Raw genomic sequence first — 20,359 nt, 5'->3', positions numbered from 1 at the left:
TACTTCCTGTAATAGGTCGACCAGAAGAGGTCTCACCAATGTCCTGTACAACCTCCACATGATGCCCAACTCCTATAATCAATGGTCTGAGCAATGAAGGCAAGCATGCTAAATGCCTTCTTAACTACCCTGTCTACCTGTGACATAAATTTCAAAGAATTATATACCCAAACCCAAAGGTCTATTTTCTCTAACACTACCCAAGGCCCTACCATTAATTGTGGAAGTCCTGCCCTTGTTTGTTTTATCAAACTGCAATACCTTGCATTTATCCAAATTAAACTCCATCTTCCACTCCTCAGCCCATTGACCCAATTGAACAAGATGTCTTTGTAATCTTAGATGACCTTTTTCACTGTATTATACCACTAATTTTAGCGGTCATCCACAAACTTACAAACCATGCATCCTATATTCTCTTAGAAATTATTTATGTAAATAACAAAAGTGGACCCAGTACCAATTCCTGTGGAACTCTGCTGGTCACTGTCATCTAGTCCGGAAAAACAACCCTCCAACTCCACCATCTATCTCCTACTGACAAACTAATTTTGTATCTAATTGGCTAGCTCACCCTGAATTGCATGTGATCTAACTTTTACTAAGTCTACCATGCAGAACCTTATCAAAAGCTTTATTAAACTCCAAGTAATGTAATATATGATTTTTTTATTCCTGACTAGAACCTCAATATCTTTATTCATCCATAGTTTCCTAATTTTACCAACCAAACCTTTCACTCTAACAGGAACATAATGCCTCTGAACTCTTGATAACACATTTGTGAAAGCCTCCCACTTGCCAATCATCCCTTTACTTGCAAACAATCTACTCCAAGACGTGGAAGTGCCAGTTTTGGACGGGGGTAGACAAAGTTAAAAATCTCATAACATTAGGTTATATTCCAACAGTTTTATCTGGAGCAGCACTCCGAAAGCTTGTACTTCCAAATAAATCTGTTGGTCTTCATTCAACATCAATTCTTGAAGGTTGTTGTCTCATACCATTAAAGTTTGACTCTTTTGCAAATCATTTTAAATCGATTCCCTTTTGAAAGATATCTGTTTCCTCTTTTAAAGCTCTCATGGAATATGGTGTCACTCATTTGTACCCATTTTCTGATTTTACTTTAATATGATGCAGGAACGTGAGTGTTTTGGACATTATTGGGAGTTGCCCCGCACAAAGATGGCAGCTGCTCCTGGCTTGCACGGGGCGGGAGGCGGATTGGACTGCGTGGCGGATGTGAGGTCAGTAGGTTTTCGGTAGCGGTTGGCGGCCGGTGGCCGGGAAGGATGAAGCTGGTGTCCAGGACCGTGTTCGTCCTCTTGCTGCTATCTGGGCGTTTCGCGGCTGCCGTGGAGCCCATCAGCATGGGGATTGCTGTCGGGGTGGCCACCGCTCTGACCGGCCTCCTCAGTACCTTCCCCACCCTGTACTGCAGGCTCCAGGAGTGCTGTGAGGCCCGCTGGGTGGAACTCAACTTCACAGGTAACCCCCCCCCCCCCCAACACTCTTATTCACATACCCCCCACCCCCCCCTCACCCCGACACCCCCAGGCTCCAGGAGTGCCATGAGGCCTGCTGTTTGGAGCTCAACTTCACAGGTAACCCCCCCCCTCTCCCAAACTCTCACTCACACACATACCCCCCCAAACACACACTCACCATCAACACACACCCCCAAACTCTAGGAGTGCTGCGAGGCTTGCTGGCTGGAGCTCAACTTTACAGATAAACCCCCCCCCCCCCCTCCTCCCCATCGCATACCCAGCCTCATCCGTGGACTGAAGGGGGTTGGAAGGTCTGAGGGTAGTGTGGGAGGGACAGTTTCCAGTCTGAGGATATGGGAGGGAGGGCCGATGTCTGGTCTGAGGATAGTGTTCAGTCTGAGAGTGTGGGAAGGATGGTGTCTGCACTGAGGGTATTGGAGGGGTAGTGTCCAGTCTCAGGGTAGTGTGGGAGGGTTAGTGTCCAGTCTGGGGATAGTGTCCGGTCTGAGGGTGGTATGGGAGGGATGGTGCCTGGTCTTTGCCAAAGGGGGCTGTTGAGTCTGGATCATTAGGTATACTAATCAGTAAGGGAATTGAGGATTTTGGGGAAAGAGAGGAGAAAGATTTCAAACAAAACATTAGGTAATCTTGGTGTGCAGGTACATAGATCCCTTAAAATCGCCACCCAGGTGGACAGGGTTGTTAAGAAAGCATATGTTGTTTTGGCTTTCATTAACAAGGGGAATTGAGTTTAAGAGCCGTGAGATCTTGTTGCAGCTCTATAAAACTTTAGTTAGACTGCACTTGGAATACTGTGTCCAGTTCTGGTCGCTCTATTATAGGAAAGATGTGGAAGTTTTGGAGAGGGTTCAGAGGAGGTTTACCAGGATGCTGCCTGGAATGGAGGGCTTATTTTACGAAGAGAGGTTGACTGAGCTTGGACTTTTTGCACTGGAAAAAAGGAAGAGAGGGGACCTAATTGAGGCGTACAAGATAATGAGACGCATAGATAAGAGTTGATAGCCAGAAACCTTTTCCTAGGGCAGAAATTGTTAACACGAGGGGTCATAGTTTTAAGCTGTTTGGCGGAAAGTATAGAGGGGATGTCAGGGGCGGGTTCTTTATGCATGGAATGCATTTCCAGCAGCAGTTGTGGAAGCGAGGTCATTGGGGATATTTAAGAGACTGCTGGGCATGCATATGGTCACAGAAATTTGAGAGTTCGTACATTAGGTTTACCTCACATGAGGATCAATGGTCGGCACAACATCATGGGCTGAAGGGCCTGTTCTGTGCTGTTCTGTTCTATGTAATTGTTTTTGCACAGTGATTCACGTGTGGAATGAAATTCCAGAGGAAGTAGGTGGATGCAGGTACAGTTATATTGTTTAAAAGGCATTTGGATAAGTACGTGAATAAAATGAGTCGTTTTCTGTGCCATGTGAGTTTGACTGAGTTGAGGATCAGCAGATCATCTATGATCTCATTGAGTCTAGTTCACAATTCAATGAGCAGAATGGTCTACTTCTGTTTCAATGTCCCTCTGTCCTATGATCTTATGATCTGGGTGCATAGAATTGAGGCATTTTAATACAGCACAAAGAGAATCTATTTCCATGGGCGGGAGTAACAGTAACTGGAGGATGTTAATTTAAGGCAATTTACAGAAGTAATGTGGAAAGGTGAGGATTATTTTGAACCCACAAGTAATGATCTGGAATGAAAACGAAAGTGCCAGAATAACTCAGCAGGTCTGACAGCATCTGTGGGTAGAGGAACAGAGTTAACATTTTGAGTCCATTGACTCTGCTTTCATTTGACTTATGATCTTGAATATGCTGTCTGAAAGGGCAGTGGAAGCGAAATCAATTGTGATATTCAAAGAGGCTATTATTAAATATTTGAATGAGAGAAAATTCAAGTCCACGAGGAAAAGACCAAAGGAATGAAACTGAGCTTTTTCAAAAAGCCGGTTCTGGGGCAATGGGGCAACTGACCACCTTCAGTACTGCATGTTTCTGTTCTTAAAATCAAAATTTTTTTATCACTTTAAATATAAATAATGGTAGTGAAATTCTGCCTTTAACAAGAAGCATTTATTTGTGTAATGATCTGAACTTTGTTTGCATAACCAGGGTTGAAGATGGACTTGGAAAACAAGCTGTTTGGACAACACGTTGCCAAGCAAGTTGTCTTGAAGGCAGTCAAAGGTTTCTTGATGAATCCAAACCCCAAAAAGCCCCTCACACTTTCACTACATGGCTGGACTGGGACAGGCAAAAATCTAATCAGTAAAATAATTGCAGAGAACATTTATAGAAATGGACTGGAGAGTAACTACGTTCATCAGTTTGTCTCCACTTTGCACTTCCCTCATCCTGAATATCTCAGTCAATATAAGGTAATATTTCAGTTTGATAAAACTGGTGATTAGTTTGTTCCTTTGGCAGAATGTATTATATTGCAGTTTGAACTGCATTTTACATGCTTTCTAATTTTGTTCTATGACACCGTTTGCCAATATTGTTGTCTTCTCAGTGTCACAATATTAGCTTCTATTCAGTGTATTTTTGGTCATGTGTATGAGCTTCTCTCCATTATCTTAGTGTATTTTGTTATCTTTTCAGTCTTCTCTTTCTCTTATCTGTCTGGCTCATTCCCCATTACTAGGTCCACGAGCAAATCTTCACTTTGTAATATTCAATGGGACAAGTACAGTTATGTGTTGGTTATAGTTGAAGCATTAGCAGAAGTGAAGAAAGAACTGTGACTACAATGAAGCTAATGAATAACAATTCATTATGGGATTTGACAATCAGTGGGTGGACCAGCATTTCGTGCCAGTCTCTTAACTGCCATTGAGAAGGTGGTGGTGAGTCGCTTTCTTGAAATGCTACAGTTTGTGTGGTTTAGGTGTACCTATGGTGCTATGGGAAGGAGATTTAGGGTTTTGAAGGAATGCTGATATTGTTTACAAGTCAGATTAGTGCGTGGCTTGAAGGAGAACACACAGATGGTGTTTCTGTGTACCTGCTGCCCTTACCCTGCTAGGTTTACAGGTTGCACATTTGGAAGATGCTGTCGAAGGAACCTTGGTGAGTTACTGCAGTGCATCTTGTAGATGGTACACTTTGTTCCTCTGTGCATTAGTGGTGGAGGATTGGGTGTCAATCAAATAGGCTGCATTGTCCTTGGTAATGTTAAGGTTCTTTGATGTTGTTGATATTGTACCCAGCCAGACAAATAGAGACTATTCCATCACACTCCTGAATTGGGCTTTGGAGGTGGTGGACAGACGAGTCAGGATGTGAGTTACCCTTGTGAGAATCCTAAGCTTCTGACTTACTCTTGTGTCCGCAGTATTTAAGTGGCTAGTCCAGTTAAGTTTCTTCTCAAGGGTGACTCCAAGATGTTATGTTAGGAAGAGAGCTAAATTTTCATTGAAGGATTGAGTAGATTCCAGATACACTCTCAGCAATGAATTCTCATTGTAATCTAATTGAGAGTGTTCGGGTGATGCCATACTTGAAATAAATGAACATCTATCTCAACCTTGCCTGAACTCTTGAGGTCAAATTGATGCTAGAAAATCATTCCCATGTATTTAATAATTTATTGTACAGTGTAATGTACAATTGATGAGCATGATGTAATGGTTATGTTAGTCATGTGATGACAATAATGAAAAGTAAAGTACTGTTGCCAACACTACGTGACCCACAAGGCACCAATGGTGGTTTAGTGTTGTAAGAGTAATAGCTGTGCAAATCAAGAAGAACCAATGAAATGCTGTAAAGTGAGTCATGCTAATGTTGAAAAGAATGGTGTTCTTTCCCATAAAGTAATGAAACACAGAAGGATGTTATTTAGCCCATTCTGTCTGTGCCTGCTCCAATCAGTCCTATTCTCCTGCTCTTCCCCTTCTCTTATAATTTCTTCATAGGCTGGTGAGACCAGCTATTGTTGGGCGTCCCCAGTTGCTTTTGAGCTGAGTGGCTAGTTCGGCCATTTTAGACAGCAATTAAAGGCTACCCATTACTGTGGATCTGGAGTCGCATACAGAGCAGATCAGGTAAAGATGATGAATTTCTTTTCCTGAAAGATATTAGTGAACCGGTTGGGTTTTTATGATTTTAAGGTCACTGTTCCCTATGCTGGCCCTCATCTCTAGCTAATGTGATGGGATTTCGATCCATATCCCCAGAGCATTAATCTGGGCCTCTGGATTACTCATCCAGTGACGTCACCACGAAGCCACCATCTCTCCTATAACCCTGCAATATCCACCCCTCCTGAGAAACAAATCTTCAGGTCTCTCCATGGCTGTTTTGAGAATTTGATTTCAGTATTTAAGAAATCTGGAACTAAATGGCTTGGATCAGTAAAAGTGACTGTAAAGCTTGACGTTAAACCCAGTTCAGTAGTGCCATTTGATGGGAAGAAACCTGCTGTTCTTCGGGCACCATGTTAATGTGGTGGATTCTGAGTGGCCAATGAGCAAGTTACTCTTCTTCCAAAACCTGAGGCACAGCTGTGGTGGAATAAATCGACCACTTCTGATCCTCTCACTTTTGGCATGAATTTGCTTTATCATCTGTTTAGTACTGGTTAACATGGTGCTGTTCATTGTGAAATTATCTGTGGATGCTTTTACACTAACTTACCACAATAACTTGCCCTTTGGTACAGTTTGTCGATTGTTAAATTGTTTCCTTGATAAGTATATAACCATCAAAATGAGTCATTCAATGTAATTCTAATGGCGGCAATTAGACTTTGAGAGGAAAACACCAGCATTGTTCCACCTACGGAGGTCTTAGATTTTCTTGGAGTGAGAACGTCATCTGCTGTTAATATATACTCTCGTGCAAAGGCTTGGAACACACTGCAGTTGTTTTCTGAAGCAGATTGAATTGCATTTAATAGCATTTAGCAGACAGCACTCCAGGACAAAGCAGCTCACTTGATTGTTAACCCTCTATACACCATCAGCAGCATGTACCATCAAAATACTTTGCTAAATCTGTACTGAAACTTAGTTACACCCTAATTGCCTGGCCACCATATCATAAAAAGTGAAGTACTGTGCCAACACTAAAAAGAATATACAGGCTCCAAAATGAATGGCGGTAATATATATAATTTTGAATTTCTCCAGGGCAATTAGGTGTCACTGGCTTGTTGTCCATTCCTAATTGCCCTGGAGAAATTAAAAAAATATACATTACCCTTTCACTCCTATGTCTTATGGTCTCCATTCTCTTTACCTGTATATTCTTTTTGTAATATGGTGGCCAGAAAATTAGGGTGTAACTAAGTTTCAGTACAGATTTAGCAAAGTATTTTGATGGTACATGCTGCTGATGGTTGATGGAGGGTTAGGTAAAAACAATGACTGCAGATGCTGGAAACCAGATTCTGGAGTAGAGTGGTGCTGGAAAAGCACAGCAGTTCAGGCAGCATCAGAGGAGCAGGAAAATCAATGTTTTGGGCAAAAGCCCTTCATCAGGAATGCAGGCAGAGTGCCTGAAGGGTGGAGAGGTAAATGAGGTGGGTGGGGGTGGGGAGAAAGTAGCATAGAGTACAATAGGTGAGTGGGGGTGGGGATGAAGGTCAGAAAGGACGGTGGAGTGGATAGGTGGTAAAGAAGATAGGCCGGTAGGACAGGTCATGGGGGTGGTGCTGAGCTGGAAGGTTGGAACTGGGGTGAGGTGGGGGAAGGGGAAATGAGGAAACTGTTGAAGTCCATATTGATGCCCTGGGGTTGAAATGTCCCGAGGCGGAAGATGAGGCGTTCTTCCTCCAGGCGTCGGATGGTGAGGGAGCGGCGGTGAAGGAGGCCCAGGACCTCCATGTCCTCAGCAGAGTGGGAGGGGGAGTTGAAATGTTGGGCCACAGGGCGGTGTGGTTGATTGGTGCGGGTGTCCCAGAGATGTTCCCTAAAGCGTTCTGCTAGGACGTGTCCAGTCTCCCCAATGTAGAGGAGACTGCATCGGGAGCAACGGATACAATAAATTATATTGGTGGATGTGTAGGTAAAACTTTGGATGTGGAAGGCTCCTTTAGGGCCTTGGATGGAGGTGAGGGAGGAGGTGTGGGCGCAGGTTTTACAATTCCTTCAGTGGCAGGGGATGGTCCCAGGACGGGAGGGTGGGTTGTTGGGGGGCGTGGACCTGACCAGGTAGTCACAGAGGGAATGATCTTTGCGGAAGGTAGAAATGGATGGGGAGGGAAATATATCCTTGGTGGTGGGGTCCGTTTGGAGGTGGCGGAAATGTTGGCGAAGATTGGTAGGGTGGAAAGTAAGCACCAGGGGGGTTCTGTCCTTGTTACGGTTGGAGGGGTGGGGTCTGAGGGCGGAGATGCGGGATGTGGACGAAATGCGTTGGAGGGCATCTTTAACCATGTGGGAACGGAAATTGCGGTCTCTAAAGGAGGCCATCTGGTGTGTTCTGTGGTGGAACTGGACCTCCTGGGAACAGATACGGCAGAGGCGGAGCCAGATGAGCCCTCATTTCTTAAAAACCATCATGTATTCCAAATTTCTCCGCCTCCATCGTATCTGCTCCCAGGAGGACCATTTCCACCACAGAACACACCAGATGGCCTCCTTCTTTAGAGACCACAATTTCCCTTCCCACATGGTTAAAAGTGCCTTCCAACGCGTCTTGTCAACATCCCGCACCTCCGCCCTCAAGCCCCACCCCTCCAACCGTAACAAGGACAGAACGCCCCTGGTGCTTACCTTCCACCCTACCAACCTTCGCATAAACCAAATCATCCGCCGACATTACTGCCACCTCTAAACGGACCCCATCGCCAGGGATATATTTCCTTCCTCACCCCTTTCCGCCTTCCACAAAGACTGTTCCCTCCGTGACTACCTGGTCAGGTCCACGCCCCCCAACAACCCACCCTCCCATCCTGGCACCTTCCCCTGCCACTGCAGGAATTGCAAAATCTGTGCCCACACCTCCTCCCTCACCTCCATCCAAGGCCCTAAAGGAGCCTTCCACATCCATCAAAGTTTTACCTGCACATCCACCAATATCATTTATTGTATCCGTTGCTCCCGATGCAGTCTCCTCTACATTGGGGAGACTGGACGTCTCCTAGCAGAGCGCTTTAGGGAACATCTCTGGGATACCCACACCAATCAACCACACCGCCCTGTGGCCCAACATTTTAACTCCCCCTCCCACTCTCTGCCGAGGGCATGGACGTCCTGGGCCTCCTTCACTGCCGCTCCCTCACCACCCGACGCCTGGAGGAAGAACGCCTCATCTTCCACCTTGGAACACTACAACCCCAGGACATCAATGTGGACTTCACCAGTTTCCTCATTTCCCCTTCTCCCACCTCACCCCAGTACCAAACTTCCAGCTCAGCACCGTCCCCATGACCTGTCCTACCGGCCTATCATCTTTCCACCTATCCACTCCACCCTCCTCTCTGACCTATCATCTTCATTCCCACCCCTACTTACCTATTGTACTCTATGCTATTTTCTCCCCACCCCCCACCCTCCTCTCATTTATCTCTCCACCCTTCAGACACTCTGCCTGTATTCCTGATGAAGAGCTTTTGCCCGATTCATCGATTTTCCTGCTCCTCGGATGCTGCCTGAACTGCTGTGCTTTTCCAGCACCACTCTACTCCAGTTGAAGGAGGGTTAACAATCAAGTGAGCTGCTTTACCCTTGAGTGCTGTCTGCTAGCCTACTAAATGCAATTCAATCTCCTTCAGAAAACAACTGTGGTGTGTGCCAAGCCTTTGCACAAGAGTATATATTAACAGCAGGTGAAGTTCTCACTCCAAGAAAATGTAAGATCTCCGTAGGTGGAATAGTGCTGGTGTTTTCCTCTCAAAGTCTAATTGCTGCCATTACGGTCACTCACAGTGCCATTAGAAGGGGAGCTCTAGAATTTTGATCTACAACAGTGCAGAAACAGTTACATAGTTCCACATTAATATGTTGTGACTTGGAGAGGGTGCATTTGTTGCCCCGGTCCTTCTAGCTGCTGGAGGATCCAGGCTTGGACGATGCTGATGCTGGAACCTTCATGTGTCACTGCATTGCATCTTGAGGATGGGACACATTGTTGCTACTATGCACCTGTGTAACGGGAATGAATGTTGAAGGTGGTGGATGGGGCCAGTCAACAGGTTGTTTTGTCCTGGATGTTGGGCTGCTTGAGTGTTTTTGGAGCTGTACTCATCAAATGGAGAATGTTGTGTCATGTTAAGCAAAGCACAGCAGATTCTGGAATGCTTCAATTACTGCGAAGACATGAATGGTGCTAAACCTTGTACAACTTTCAGCAAAGATCCCCATTCCTGACCTTACGATAGAAGGGAGGTCACTGATGAAGCAGATGCTTGGGCCTAGGCACCATCCAGAGGAACTCCTTTTTATGAAGTGTAATTTATTGAAGGAAACTTTTGCTACCTTATAGATGTTGTCTTATGCCAGTTAAAATACTGTAGTCATAAAGTCATAGAGATGTACAGCATGGAAACAGATCCTTCAATCCAACTCATCCGTGCTGACCAGATATTCCAACCCAATCTAATCATATTTGCCAGCACTTGTCCCGTATCCCTCTTAAATCCTTCCTGTCTTGGAAATTTCAGCTTTCCTTGTATGTTGTGGCTTCAAGTTTAATGGAGAGTTAAAAATTATCCAGCATATTGATGAGTTTCAGTTCTGCTTCGGAGAGTCCAAATATCCCGTATTTTAACACAAGTGCAGCAGGTAATGGTGCTCTATGACCGAATCTCACTTATAATGCGAGTTAGAGAGAGGAAAAATGTAGCCCATGAAAATCAAGTAGTAGTCCTCAGTTTGGGGTGATGGTGGGAGTAGAATTATTTCAACCTTTGGAATGTCACCACCTGAATGTCCCCTCCTCACCGCACAGCATCCTGACTTAGAAATATATCACCATTCGTTCTCTGTCACTGGGTCACAACTCTGAAATTCTGAACTCCTTCCCTAACATCACTGTGGTTGTACCTACAACAGATTGAAGTAGTTCAAGAAGATACTCCTCAACGTCTGAAGGTTAGCAGTCCCCAGATTCCACAAACAAACATGAAAGGATTAAACACTTGAAAGAACTACAGGGAAAGAGCAAGGAATTGAGGTTTGATTTTTCTAATGTGGAGCAAGTAGGAGGGCAAATACAATGGCCCAAACTGGCCACCTCCTTTGCTTGCATTTCAGTACTCTGTCTCTAAAAATGTCACTGCAATAATGGTAGTTACTTGTGCCATCCTGGAGCAACCATTCTGTAATACCAATTGATCTTGACTGCAGGCAATATGTCATTGCACCAGTGACACTGTGAAATAGAATCTGAATCATTTGAGCCTGTGTAAAGGGTGAATGGGGTGGAGAGAAGTGACAAAGGGATGTCAGCTGTATAGCTATGTATCTTTTTGTATCAAAGTAAATGTTTTCTCCCATAGGAACTGCTACAGAAATGGATTCGCGGTAACGTTACCTTGTGTGGCAGGTCCATGTTCATATTTGATGAAATGGACAAAATGCAAGCAGGCCTTATTGATGCCATTAAGCCTTACTTGGACTACTACGATAACATTGATGGCGTAGTGTACCGGAATGCCATCTTCGTCTTCCTGAGGTAAATCAGGGTTTATTGATTTGAATTTTATTACTTCCTCTAGACCCCATGAACACACTAAGTCACAATGTAGGTTTGCTCGCTGAGCATGAAAATGAACCTTCCAGCTCAGTGAGCAAACCTACATCCAGAACCTCTACCTGAGCTACAAATCTTCTCAAAACTCACTAAGTCACTGACTTAATCCATTGCATTGTAAAATCAGTGGATAGGGCAGTGCTATCAAATACAGATAAACATGAGCATTATTGCATGTCTAAGGAAAGTTTTTCTGATACCTTTACTCCGAACATGGTGTGGAAATTGCTACAGATGAAGTAACAGCATGGCTGCCTCATAGTGCCGGGGAATTCAAATCCAGCCTCGGGCAACTGTCTGTTTGTGGACAGTTTGCATGTCTTCCTCGTGTCTGTGTGGGTTTCCTCTGGGTGCTCCGGTTTCTTGCCACAGTTCAAAGATGTCCATGTTACATGGATTGGCCATGCTAAATTGACCATAGTGTTCAGGGATGTGCCCGCTAGGTGGGTTAGCCATGGGGAATGCAGGGTTGCATGGGTAGCAGGAGAGTCTGGGTGGGATGCTCTTCAGTGGGTCGGTTTGGATTTGATGGGCCGAATGACCTGCTTCTCCACCGTAGGGATTCTATGATTCGAAGTTGAAAGTAGTCTGGGAGAAGTAATTTTCATCCTAATGTGTGCCACTATGGTAGAGCAACAGTCAACACAACAAATGGAATGGTCAAAAAGAATTGAACAAATTAAATTACAATTTTTTAGAAAATTATTTTAGTGTGCCAATGTGCATCAGTAATGGAGGGAGTGACTGTGAAAGTGGTGGATGGGGTACCAGGTAGGCTGATTTATTTTGGGTGGTGTGGAATTTACTGAGTGTTATTGGAGCTGCACTCACTAGGCAAGTGGACAATACTCTATCACATTCCTGACTCATACCTTGTAGATGGTGGATAACCTTTGGGGAGTCAGGAGGTGAATTACTAACTGCACGATTACCAGCCTCTGATCTGCTCTTGCAGCCACAGTATTGATATGGCTACTCCCATTGATTTTTCTGGTCAGTGTTAACCCCTAGAATGTTAGTCCAAATCACCTTGAACTATTATTTTGGGAGGACACAAGTCCTTTAGTGGTTTTCACAACCTCAGGATGTCCCAGAGTGCTTGTGCCAAATGAATTACTTTGAAGTGCAGTTACTGTTCTAATGTAAGAAACACAGCAGTCAATTTGCACACAGCACGTTACCACAATCAGTAATGAGATGACCTGATAGCCTGTTTTATTGATAATGTTTTGGGGTTCAATATTGGTCAAGAACAGCTTCCCTGCTGTTCTGTGAAATAGTGCTTTGGTACATTTTACATACAACTGGAAAGATATAAGACATAGGATTGGAAGTAAGGCAATTCAACCCGTCGAGTTCACTCCACCATTTAATCATGGCTGATGGGCATTTCACCTCCACCTACCCACACTCTTCCCCGTTTCCCTGAATTCCTTGCGCGGTCAAGAATTTATCAATCTCTGCCTTGAAGACATTTAATGTCCTGGCCTCCACTGTGCTCCTTGGCACTGAATTCCACAGGCCTACTGCTCTCTGGCTGAAGAAATGTCTCCTCACTTCCGTTCTAAATTGATCCCCTCTAATTCTCAGGCTGTGCCCATGGGTCCTAGTCTCCCCGCCTAATGGAAACAACTTCCCAGCGTCCACCCTTTAGGCAGGATTGCACCGTTCTGTGTTTTACGCTGAAGTTTTCACCTAGACTTTGTACCCAAGCCATTGATGTCCCACAGTGATGGTGGTGAGGGAGACATTATTGGTTAGTTAAAAGGCTGTTGGGGGATGAGGAGGAATTGATAAAAATCAGAGGGCACATCATTTGTGACTTGACTTGGGTATATACCCTACAGATTTCCATTTGCTGGTCCTAATTTTTTTTTTCCCCATTATAAACAGTAATGCGGGAGGAGAAAGGATAACTGAGATTACGCTGGACTTTTGGCAAAAAGGAAACAAAAGGGAAGATATTCATTTGAAGGACCTTGAGAGTAAAGTATCCCTTGGAGTCTTCAATAACAAAAAAAGTGAGTTTGCTTGCCACGTTTTAGCTAGGTTTGAAACTGGCTGTGCACTGGTTCATCCTGTCAACATCACACCCCTTCACTTAATCTTATTTTCAGGCACTCTTTGCTTACAAGTGGCTATTAGGAACAGGGAGGCAAGAAAATTCACTAGTGATCTAAATCTTTAATCTCCATATGAACAAAACTGGTTGTTTTCAGTGTAGTCTGTCCCAATACTCATCGGTTTGCAGAATCTTTTACCCTTGCCTCCTGAATGTGCTGGCTGTCATCTGGTGAGGCCAATAAATCATTGGTTCATGTCGAGATTTAGATGGTGATGTAAGGAGACTGTCCTCAGCCTGGTCCAGTCCTTGCACTTGCATGCAATTGAATGCCAATCTCTTAAGGTCAATGGAAGAATGGTCGAGCCCCTTTTATTTTCTTTTGGGAACCCTGGTCTCTGTGACTAATTGCAATTTTCTGATGCTGTGTGCTTGAAGGCTACTTCGATTCAGGCTCTGGATGTTGGGAATTTTATAATTTGCAGGATCCAACAGTAGGTACCTGCATTGAGTTTATTTTGGGCTACTGTTTAAAAACAATGGAACTTCTCCATTCTCTCTTTCATGTGGTAACTGGGTGGCAACTCTTGAGCTTGAGTCCACCTTGGCCAATTGACCTCTCTTCTCCCTCTATACTAAACTGTAAGTCAATCTGCTGTGGAAATTGTCACCCCTTGCCCTCCTTATTGAGTTGCTGTGCGAGTTAGGTAAAAGTGTGGATTGACTTCTCCCGTCTTCCATAAAATCATAAGAAGTAGGAACAGCAGTAGGCCATTCGGTCCCTTGTGTGTACTGTCATTCAAGAGGACCATGGCTTATCTGACATTCCTCATCCTTCTCCTGCCTCCTAATGGTTGAGTGTCCTTCATCACCATCATCAAGTGGTATTTACACACATCTTTAATTAATTGAACTTGCCAAGTTGCTTCACAGGAACAATATGAAACAGAATTTTGCACTGAGCCAATTGGAGATAGCCTTTAGATGAACTTTGTCAAAGAGGTCTGTTTACTTAAGAATTAAGAGCAGGCAGAAGCCATTCGACCCCTCCAGCCTGCTCTGCCATTCATTAAGACTGTGCCACTTTCCTGTTGACTCCCATCGATCTTGGCTTTTTTTACATCAAAATTTTTTTAAACTTTTGAAGTATGTTCTAAAGCACAAAGTGAGGAGAGGTTTGTGGAGGAATTTTCAGAATGTCAGCTGCTGAAGGCACAACCAGTAAGCATGAAGCAATGGAAATTGAGAATGTGCAGGAGTCTGGAATTAGAGTGTAGAGATCTGGAAGGTCTGTGGAACTGGTGGATATTACGGAGATGAAGACAGACAAGACTGTAGAATGGATTTGAAAAATAAAGGATGAAAATTTTAAAGCTGAGGTTTTTTCACACTGGAAGCAAGAGTTGTAGATGGATGTGGATGAAATTTAACACAACGATCGAAAACTTTGCCTGTTGACAATCGGTGGCTATTCAGTCTGGGTAACCAATTCATTTTTGCCTTGGGTAGGTGGATTTTGGCACACCAGCCTCATTGACAAAAACCTGATCGACTACTTTGTCCCGTTCCTTCCCCTGGAATACAAACACGTGAGGTTGTGCGTCAGGGAAGAACTGAAAGCCCGGGGTTACGAGGAGGACGAACATATCATGACGGAAATAGCCAATGAAATGACATACTTTCCAGAGAAAGAAAAGATCTATTCAGACAAAGGCTGCAAAACAGTGGCCACCAAGGTGGACTTTTATTTGTAATGTGTGTGTTTGTGTTTTTTAAATTGGAAAATACTTTGCTTTTCTACACTGGATACTTTTATATATAAAAGTAATTAAAATTGAAGCAGTCCATTGACTGCGAAAATATATGTTCTCCTTGACTTGGGGATATGGACAACACCCGTAACTACCAGTAGCCCCTTCCATCCAAGCTGAGGTTATCACAGGTTTTTCTTGGGGTGATCTCGAGCAGATATTTATGAATTGGGAGTACTACACTTTGTTTACGTTGTAATTTTCAACCAACTATTTCATACAGTGAGACATCGCTTATCAGACTATTGCGAAATCTAATCAGTCAAGAGTGTGTTGTATTTCATGGAGTTGTTATCCTTAATCTGTGAACCTGGCTATTAAAATTTATTTATGTACTGTGAACTTATATCCCACCACCATCCCAGGAGAGATTGTGGGAAGTGGTAATTTTTTGACTCCTTTTATTGGGTTAATGTACTTCATGTGCATTGGATACTCAATTTCTTATTCTCTCCAATGGACCAGATGATCCAGGGGAAAGCCTCTTCAACACAGACCCTTTGGTTACTGAATGATATTTTTCAATTTGCTTTGAGCTTATCACAGAATGGTCAAGGGAGCTTTTGCCTCTACATTTTTATCACTCGAAACACGATGCATTTTAAGTTTAATCAAAGCCAATTAAAATGGTGGCATTCCTCACAAACAGTGAATCTTGTCTGTTTTAGCTTTTACTTTGTGTTGTACTGAATAATTCCTGCAGATGCCTGGTTAGCCTTGGTGTCTCATTCAAGGATCTGGTTATGTGAATAACCCAATATAAAGTAAAATATATTATGTATTGTTACCTTTTTAAAAGTGAAATTTTTAACCAAATTTTTCATTGATAATAGGTTTTTAAAAAAATAAATTTGAAGATGTTCAAACACGTCATTTTTCCAGATTTGATTTTAAATTTGGAATTTTTTGTGATTGAATATTTGTGTAGGGAGACAGTCAACCTCAACTAACATTCAGTAATACAAATTAAAGGCTATCTTATCAGCCCAAAGGAGTAGATTGTCAGGTCTGTTCGTATTTCTGACTTTGGGTCAGTTGATAGCAGAGCCTCCCTCCTCCCTCCCACTCTGGTAAGAAGGGATTTAAACTTGGGGCTGTTGGATTGATAGTAATTTTTGTCAAAGTTATTTCATGTAGATGTTAAGCTGAGTAATAGTTTCCAGTTTTAGATTTCGAATGATGCTGGATTGTGGGAATCAAATGTGAATCAAATTGTGTGACTGTGAAAGAAACTAAAATTGTAATAAAGGTGAGATGTACAGAGTATGATAGTAATCAGGAATTTGAAATTTTCATTAAAAAAACTAATGGCAAAACTATTAGGAGAAAAATATAACTGAATTTTATTTTATGAACTTTGTGTCTTTAAGAAGAAACCTAAATTTTGTTTTAGCCAATGAGTGAATTCATAGAGAAAATTTGACTGTAGCAGAAGGCATCTTGTGAGTAACGAAAGCAATGTACTACCATCCCTTTGTGTCTGGTCTCCCTGCTGTCCAATCTGTCTCAATACAGCTCTTAAGTGACCCTTCATTAGTTGGTACCTTCAGCTTCATTGTCGAAAAGTGTGGTGCTGGAAAAGCACAGCTAGTCAGGCAGCATCCGAGGAGCAGGAGAATCAATGCTTCGAGCAAAAGCTCTTCATCAAGAATGCTTGAACAGCTGACTGCCACTTGCTTTTCAGTTGTCATTGGCGTTTTGTTACCTCTGTTGGCTCTGAATAGAGGGTAATGTAGAATGATGCAGTTGGGCAACAGACCTGACAACTTGTGCTCCAGAACTTGCTGCTCCCTAGCCAATCTGTTTCAGTACAGTTACAACACTGGTCGGTACTTACCAAACAATGTTGAAAATTGCCCAAGTATGTCTTGTACATAAAAGCAGGACAAATCCACCCTGGCCAGTTACAGCCCCATTCGTCTACTGTTGATCATCAGTAAAGTGATGGAAGGGGTCATCAACAGTCCCATCAAGCAGCACTTGCTCGGTGACGCCCAGTTTGAGTTCCTCCAGGGCCACTCAACTCCTGAACTTAATACAGCCTTGGTTCAAACATGAACAAAAGAGTTGAATTCCAGAGATGAGGGGAGTGTGGCATCAGGAAGCCCTAACAAAATCGGTGGGAGAGTCTTATCTGACACATAGGAAGAGGCTTGTGGTTGTTGGAGATCAGTCAGCTCAGCTGCAGGACATCTCTGCATGAGTTCCTCAGGGTAGTGTGCTAGGCCCAACCATCTTCAGCTGCTTCATCAATAAACTTCTCTCCATTATAAGGTCAGAAGTGGGGATGTTTGCTGATGACTGCACAATATTCAGCACCGTTCACAACGACTCAGACACTGAAGCAGTCAGTGGTCAATGGTAACAAGATCTGGACAATATCCAGGCTGACAAGTGGCAAGTAACATTTATGCCACACAAATGCCAGTCTATAACCATCACCAACAAGAGCTAATCTGATCACCGCCCCTTGACATTCAATGGTGTTACCATCACTGAATCCCCATTATCAACATCCTGGGAGTAATCGGTGGTCAGAAACTCAACTGGACTCACCACATATTTGTAGTGGCTACAAGAGAACACCAAAGGCTAGGAGCACTAATGGCATTGTGGTCAATCCACAGCAGGTGGACTGCAGCAGTTCAGGAAGGCAACTCACCCCCACCTTCTCAAGGGGCAGCTAGGGCAATAAATGGTGGCCTATAAGTGTCATAAGTACCAGGCGTTTAGAATCCCATGGCTTACACAGGGAGAAAGGTTGAAGCATGCAGAAGTAATACACCAAAGCAACGGGAATTCTGCTAGATCTCTCTCTCTCGCTCCATGAGCAATAATGGTAGCATAATGATTATCCAGAGGTCTGGACTTATGAAGACATTGGATCTAATCCTACCACAGCAACTGGAATATTTAAATTCAGTCAATTTAATTTGGTCAGAAATAAAAAGTTAATATCAGTAATGATCACCATCACTGTTTAAAAATAAGGGGCCACCCATTTAAGCTACATTTTTGTTTCCCCATAGAGGATTGAGTCTTTGGAATACTCTGTCTCAGAAGACAGTGGAAATTGCAATGAGGTGAAAGGTTATGGGGGTAGATGGACTGTGGAGTAATCATATCAGCCATGGGGCTGAATGGAAGAATGGGACCAAATAACTTACTCAAGCACCTTTATTTGTAAAAAAAAAATGTTTCACTAATGCTCCTTGGGCAGGGGAAATTCCTAGCTTAACCTGGTCTGTCCAATGACTCCAAACTCTCAATAAAATGGTTGTCTCTTAACTGACCTCTGAAACAGCCTTGCAAGCCACTCAGTTGCAAAGAAGGTAACTGATCTTCTTGAGGGAAGTTGGAGTTAGGGATTGATTGCTGGGTTCACCAGTGATACCCACACTTCATTTTTTAAAAAATCACAAAGATACAGCAGAAGGTGTAGCTGCAACAGTGCTATGGGTTAATGCACTTTCGGAAGCCTGGGAGTAAAGGTCCAAGCTACTGAATTAGCAGCAGTGGTGCGGGAGTTTGAAATCTGTATTTCTAATCTCTTAACTGGCTTCTAAAAGTTAGTAAGTAAATTTTTCAGTGCTTTTAAGTGTGATCCCTCATACTGATACCAGGCTTTTTTGATTAGATTTTGACTTCTTTGACACATGCATACATCCCGTACTATGCCAGGACACTATACCTACTGAAGGCTGCAGTGCCATCGACCTGGGAGCAAAGGACTGCCTAGCTGTTTTTGGCTGGGTGAAAATGATCAGGAGGCTTCAAAGGGCAACAAAATGTGGTCTAAAACTAAGGCAACAGAGTTCTTAGTTTCCATTTTAAATTGTTTGACGTTTTGTTAATTGTCCTGTGTGCAGAGCTTTGGTTTCTTGAAGGAATCTTCCAGAATGTTCTTTACATTAATAACTTATCCACAAAATTCACTTCTTTGTCAAAGGGTGGGGAAACATTCCCATGAGGTGCCTGTGGTTTCTTTCTTGGATCTGATATCTTTATGAAATTTCTGAGGTTAAGTATGGTAAAATTTGCTAACTTTTCTTGCCTAGCCTTGGCTCACAATCATCACACTGTCTCCCCTTGCCATTCAGTGCTGTCAATTCAACTTATGTCTCTTTTCCTGTTTATGTACCCTACGTTTCAGCAGCCATCTCTCGTCAATGACTTGCATTTACTTAACTTCTTTCATAACCTCAAGCTGTCTCCAAGAACTTTACAGCTAATGAAACGCTTCAAATGTAGTCACTTTCGTAATGCAGGAGCAAATATGTATACAGCAAGCTCCCAAAAAAACAGCAATGTGATAATGACCAGTAAATCTGTTTGTGATCTTGATTGAAGTGTAAATATTGGCCAGGATACCAAATAATTCTTTCTTTCCATCACCCTTCCCACCTCAAAATGACATCCATGGAATCTCTTGCAAACGCCTGAGGAGAAGACAGAGCCCAGGTCTTTGAGCTCAAATCCTGCAATAGCTATCAAACACAATCTGAGAACTAGTGAGGTAAGCATGTAACTTTTTGCAATACAGCAGACAGTCTAGTACAACTTCAACATCTGACGTTTTATCCTTTTTGTTTGCTTTGGGTCAGAGGTATGCATTGTCAGCAATTTGTTTTGTCACTTGGAATTACAAATTAATGAAAAAAAACTGTTATTTTATGTCAGTAAATTGTAATGGAAGTCAAAGCAATGTTATTGTATAAAACTCAAGGCAGCAGCATTCATTAGTGTTAAATACAGTTCTAGCTGGACAACTAGTGGATGGTCACCATTGAGGTTTGGTAGTAGCTGCCAAAACGGTATGAAATCTACTGGATAATTTGTGTAACAGTCATTCAAGTTTAAAATTAGCCACCAAAGGAAGACCTGTGTCTCATTTTATATATAACACACGTTTAAAACATAAATTATGAAATTGTTTGTTCTCATGCTGGAAATAGTCTTGGAAAAATAGCTGCAGTGCCCAGACCACCCAGCTTGTGATTTGTCTCCACGTAAGAATACACAAGGTTTCAAGAACTATGTGCTTATTGAAAGAGAACAAAAATAATCACAGTTGTGTCCATTCATTGTAACATAGAAGAAAATGTTGCAACTCTTATAAAGGACATGGGTACCACTGGCAAGGGCAGTTTTTTTGTTGGCCATCCCTAATAGTTTTAAAACGTGATTTCCCTCACTGCTGCAGTCCATGTGGTGTACGCACACCCACAGTTCTGTGAAGAAGGATGTTCTGCAGTTTTTAATCCATTG

The 20,359-nt window shown here is 43.0% G+C and overlaps 1 protein-coding gene across 1 annotated transcript; it reads left to right on the top strand.

Moving 5' to 3' along the window:
• The first annotated feature begins 1,259 nt into the window (after positions 1-1,259).
• On the top strand, positions 1,260-16,410 carry LOC140469402 (torsin-1A-like). The gene is made up of 5 exons (XM_072565885.1): positions 1,260-1,491; positions 3,629-3,894; positions 10,965-11,140; positions 13,112-13,239; positions 14,790-16,410. Exons 1-5 carry the CDS (start codon positions 1,296-1,298, stop codon positions 15,032-15,034), a joined length of 1,011 nt encoding a protein of 336 aa, XP_072421986.1. The 5' UTR covers positions 1,260-1,295; the 3' UTR covers positions 15,035-16,410.
• Positions 16,411-20,359: the final 3,949 nt, after the last annotated feature.

The sequence above is a fragment of the Chiloscyllium punctatum genome, chromosome 49, assembly GCF_047496795.1.
Source record: "Chiloscyllium punctatum isolate Juve2018m chromosome 49, sChiPun1.3, whole genome shotgun sequence".
In the NCBI taxonomy this organism is placed as follows: Eukaryota; Metazoa; Chordata; class Chondrichthyes; order Orectolobiformes; family Hemiscylliidae; genus Chiloscyllium; species Chiloscyllium punctatum.
Note: the sequence above shows the minus strand (reverse complement) of the source record. Positions and strands in the feature narration are given on the sequence as shown.

Excerpts from the sequence above, each read along its gene's own strand:
- LOC140469402 (XM_072565885.1), top strand. The coding sequence starts at position 1,296 with ATGAAGCTGGTGTCCAGGACCGTGTTCGTCCTCTTGCTGCTATCTGGG. Across the intron at positions 1,492-3,628 it reads GGTGGAACTCAACTTCACAG|GGTTGAAGATGGACTTGGAA; the intron begins GTAACCCCCCCC and ends TTGCATAACCAG. Across the intron at positions 3,895-10,964 it reads AATATCTCAGTCAATATAAG|GAACTGCTACAGAAATGGAT; the intron begins GTAATATTTCAG and ends TTTCTCCCATAG.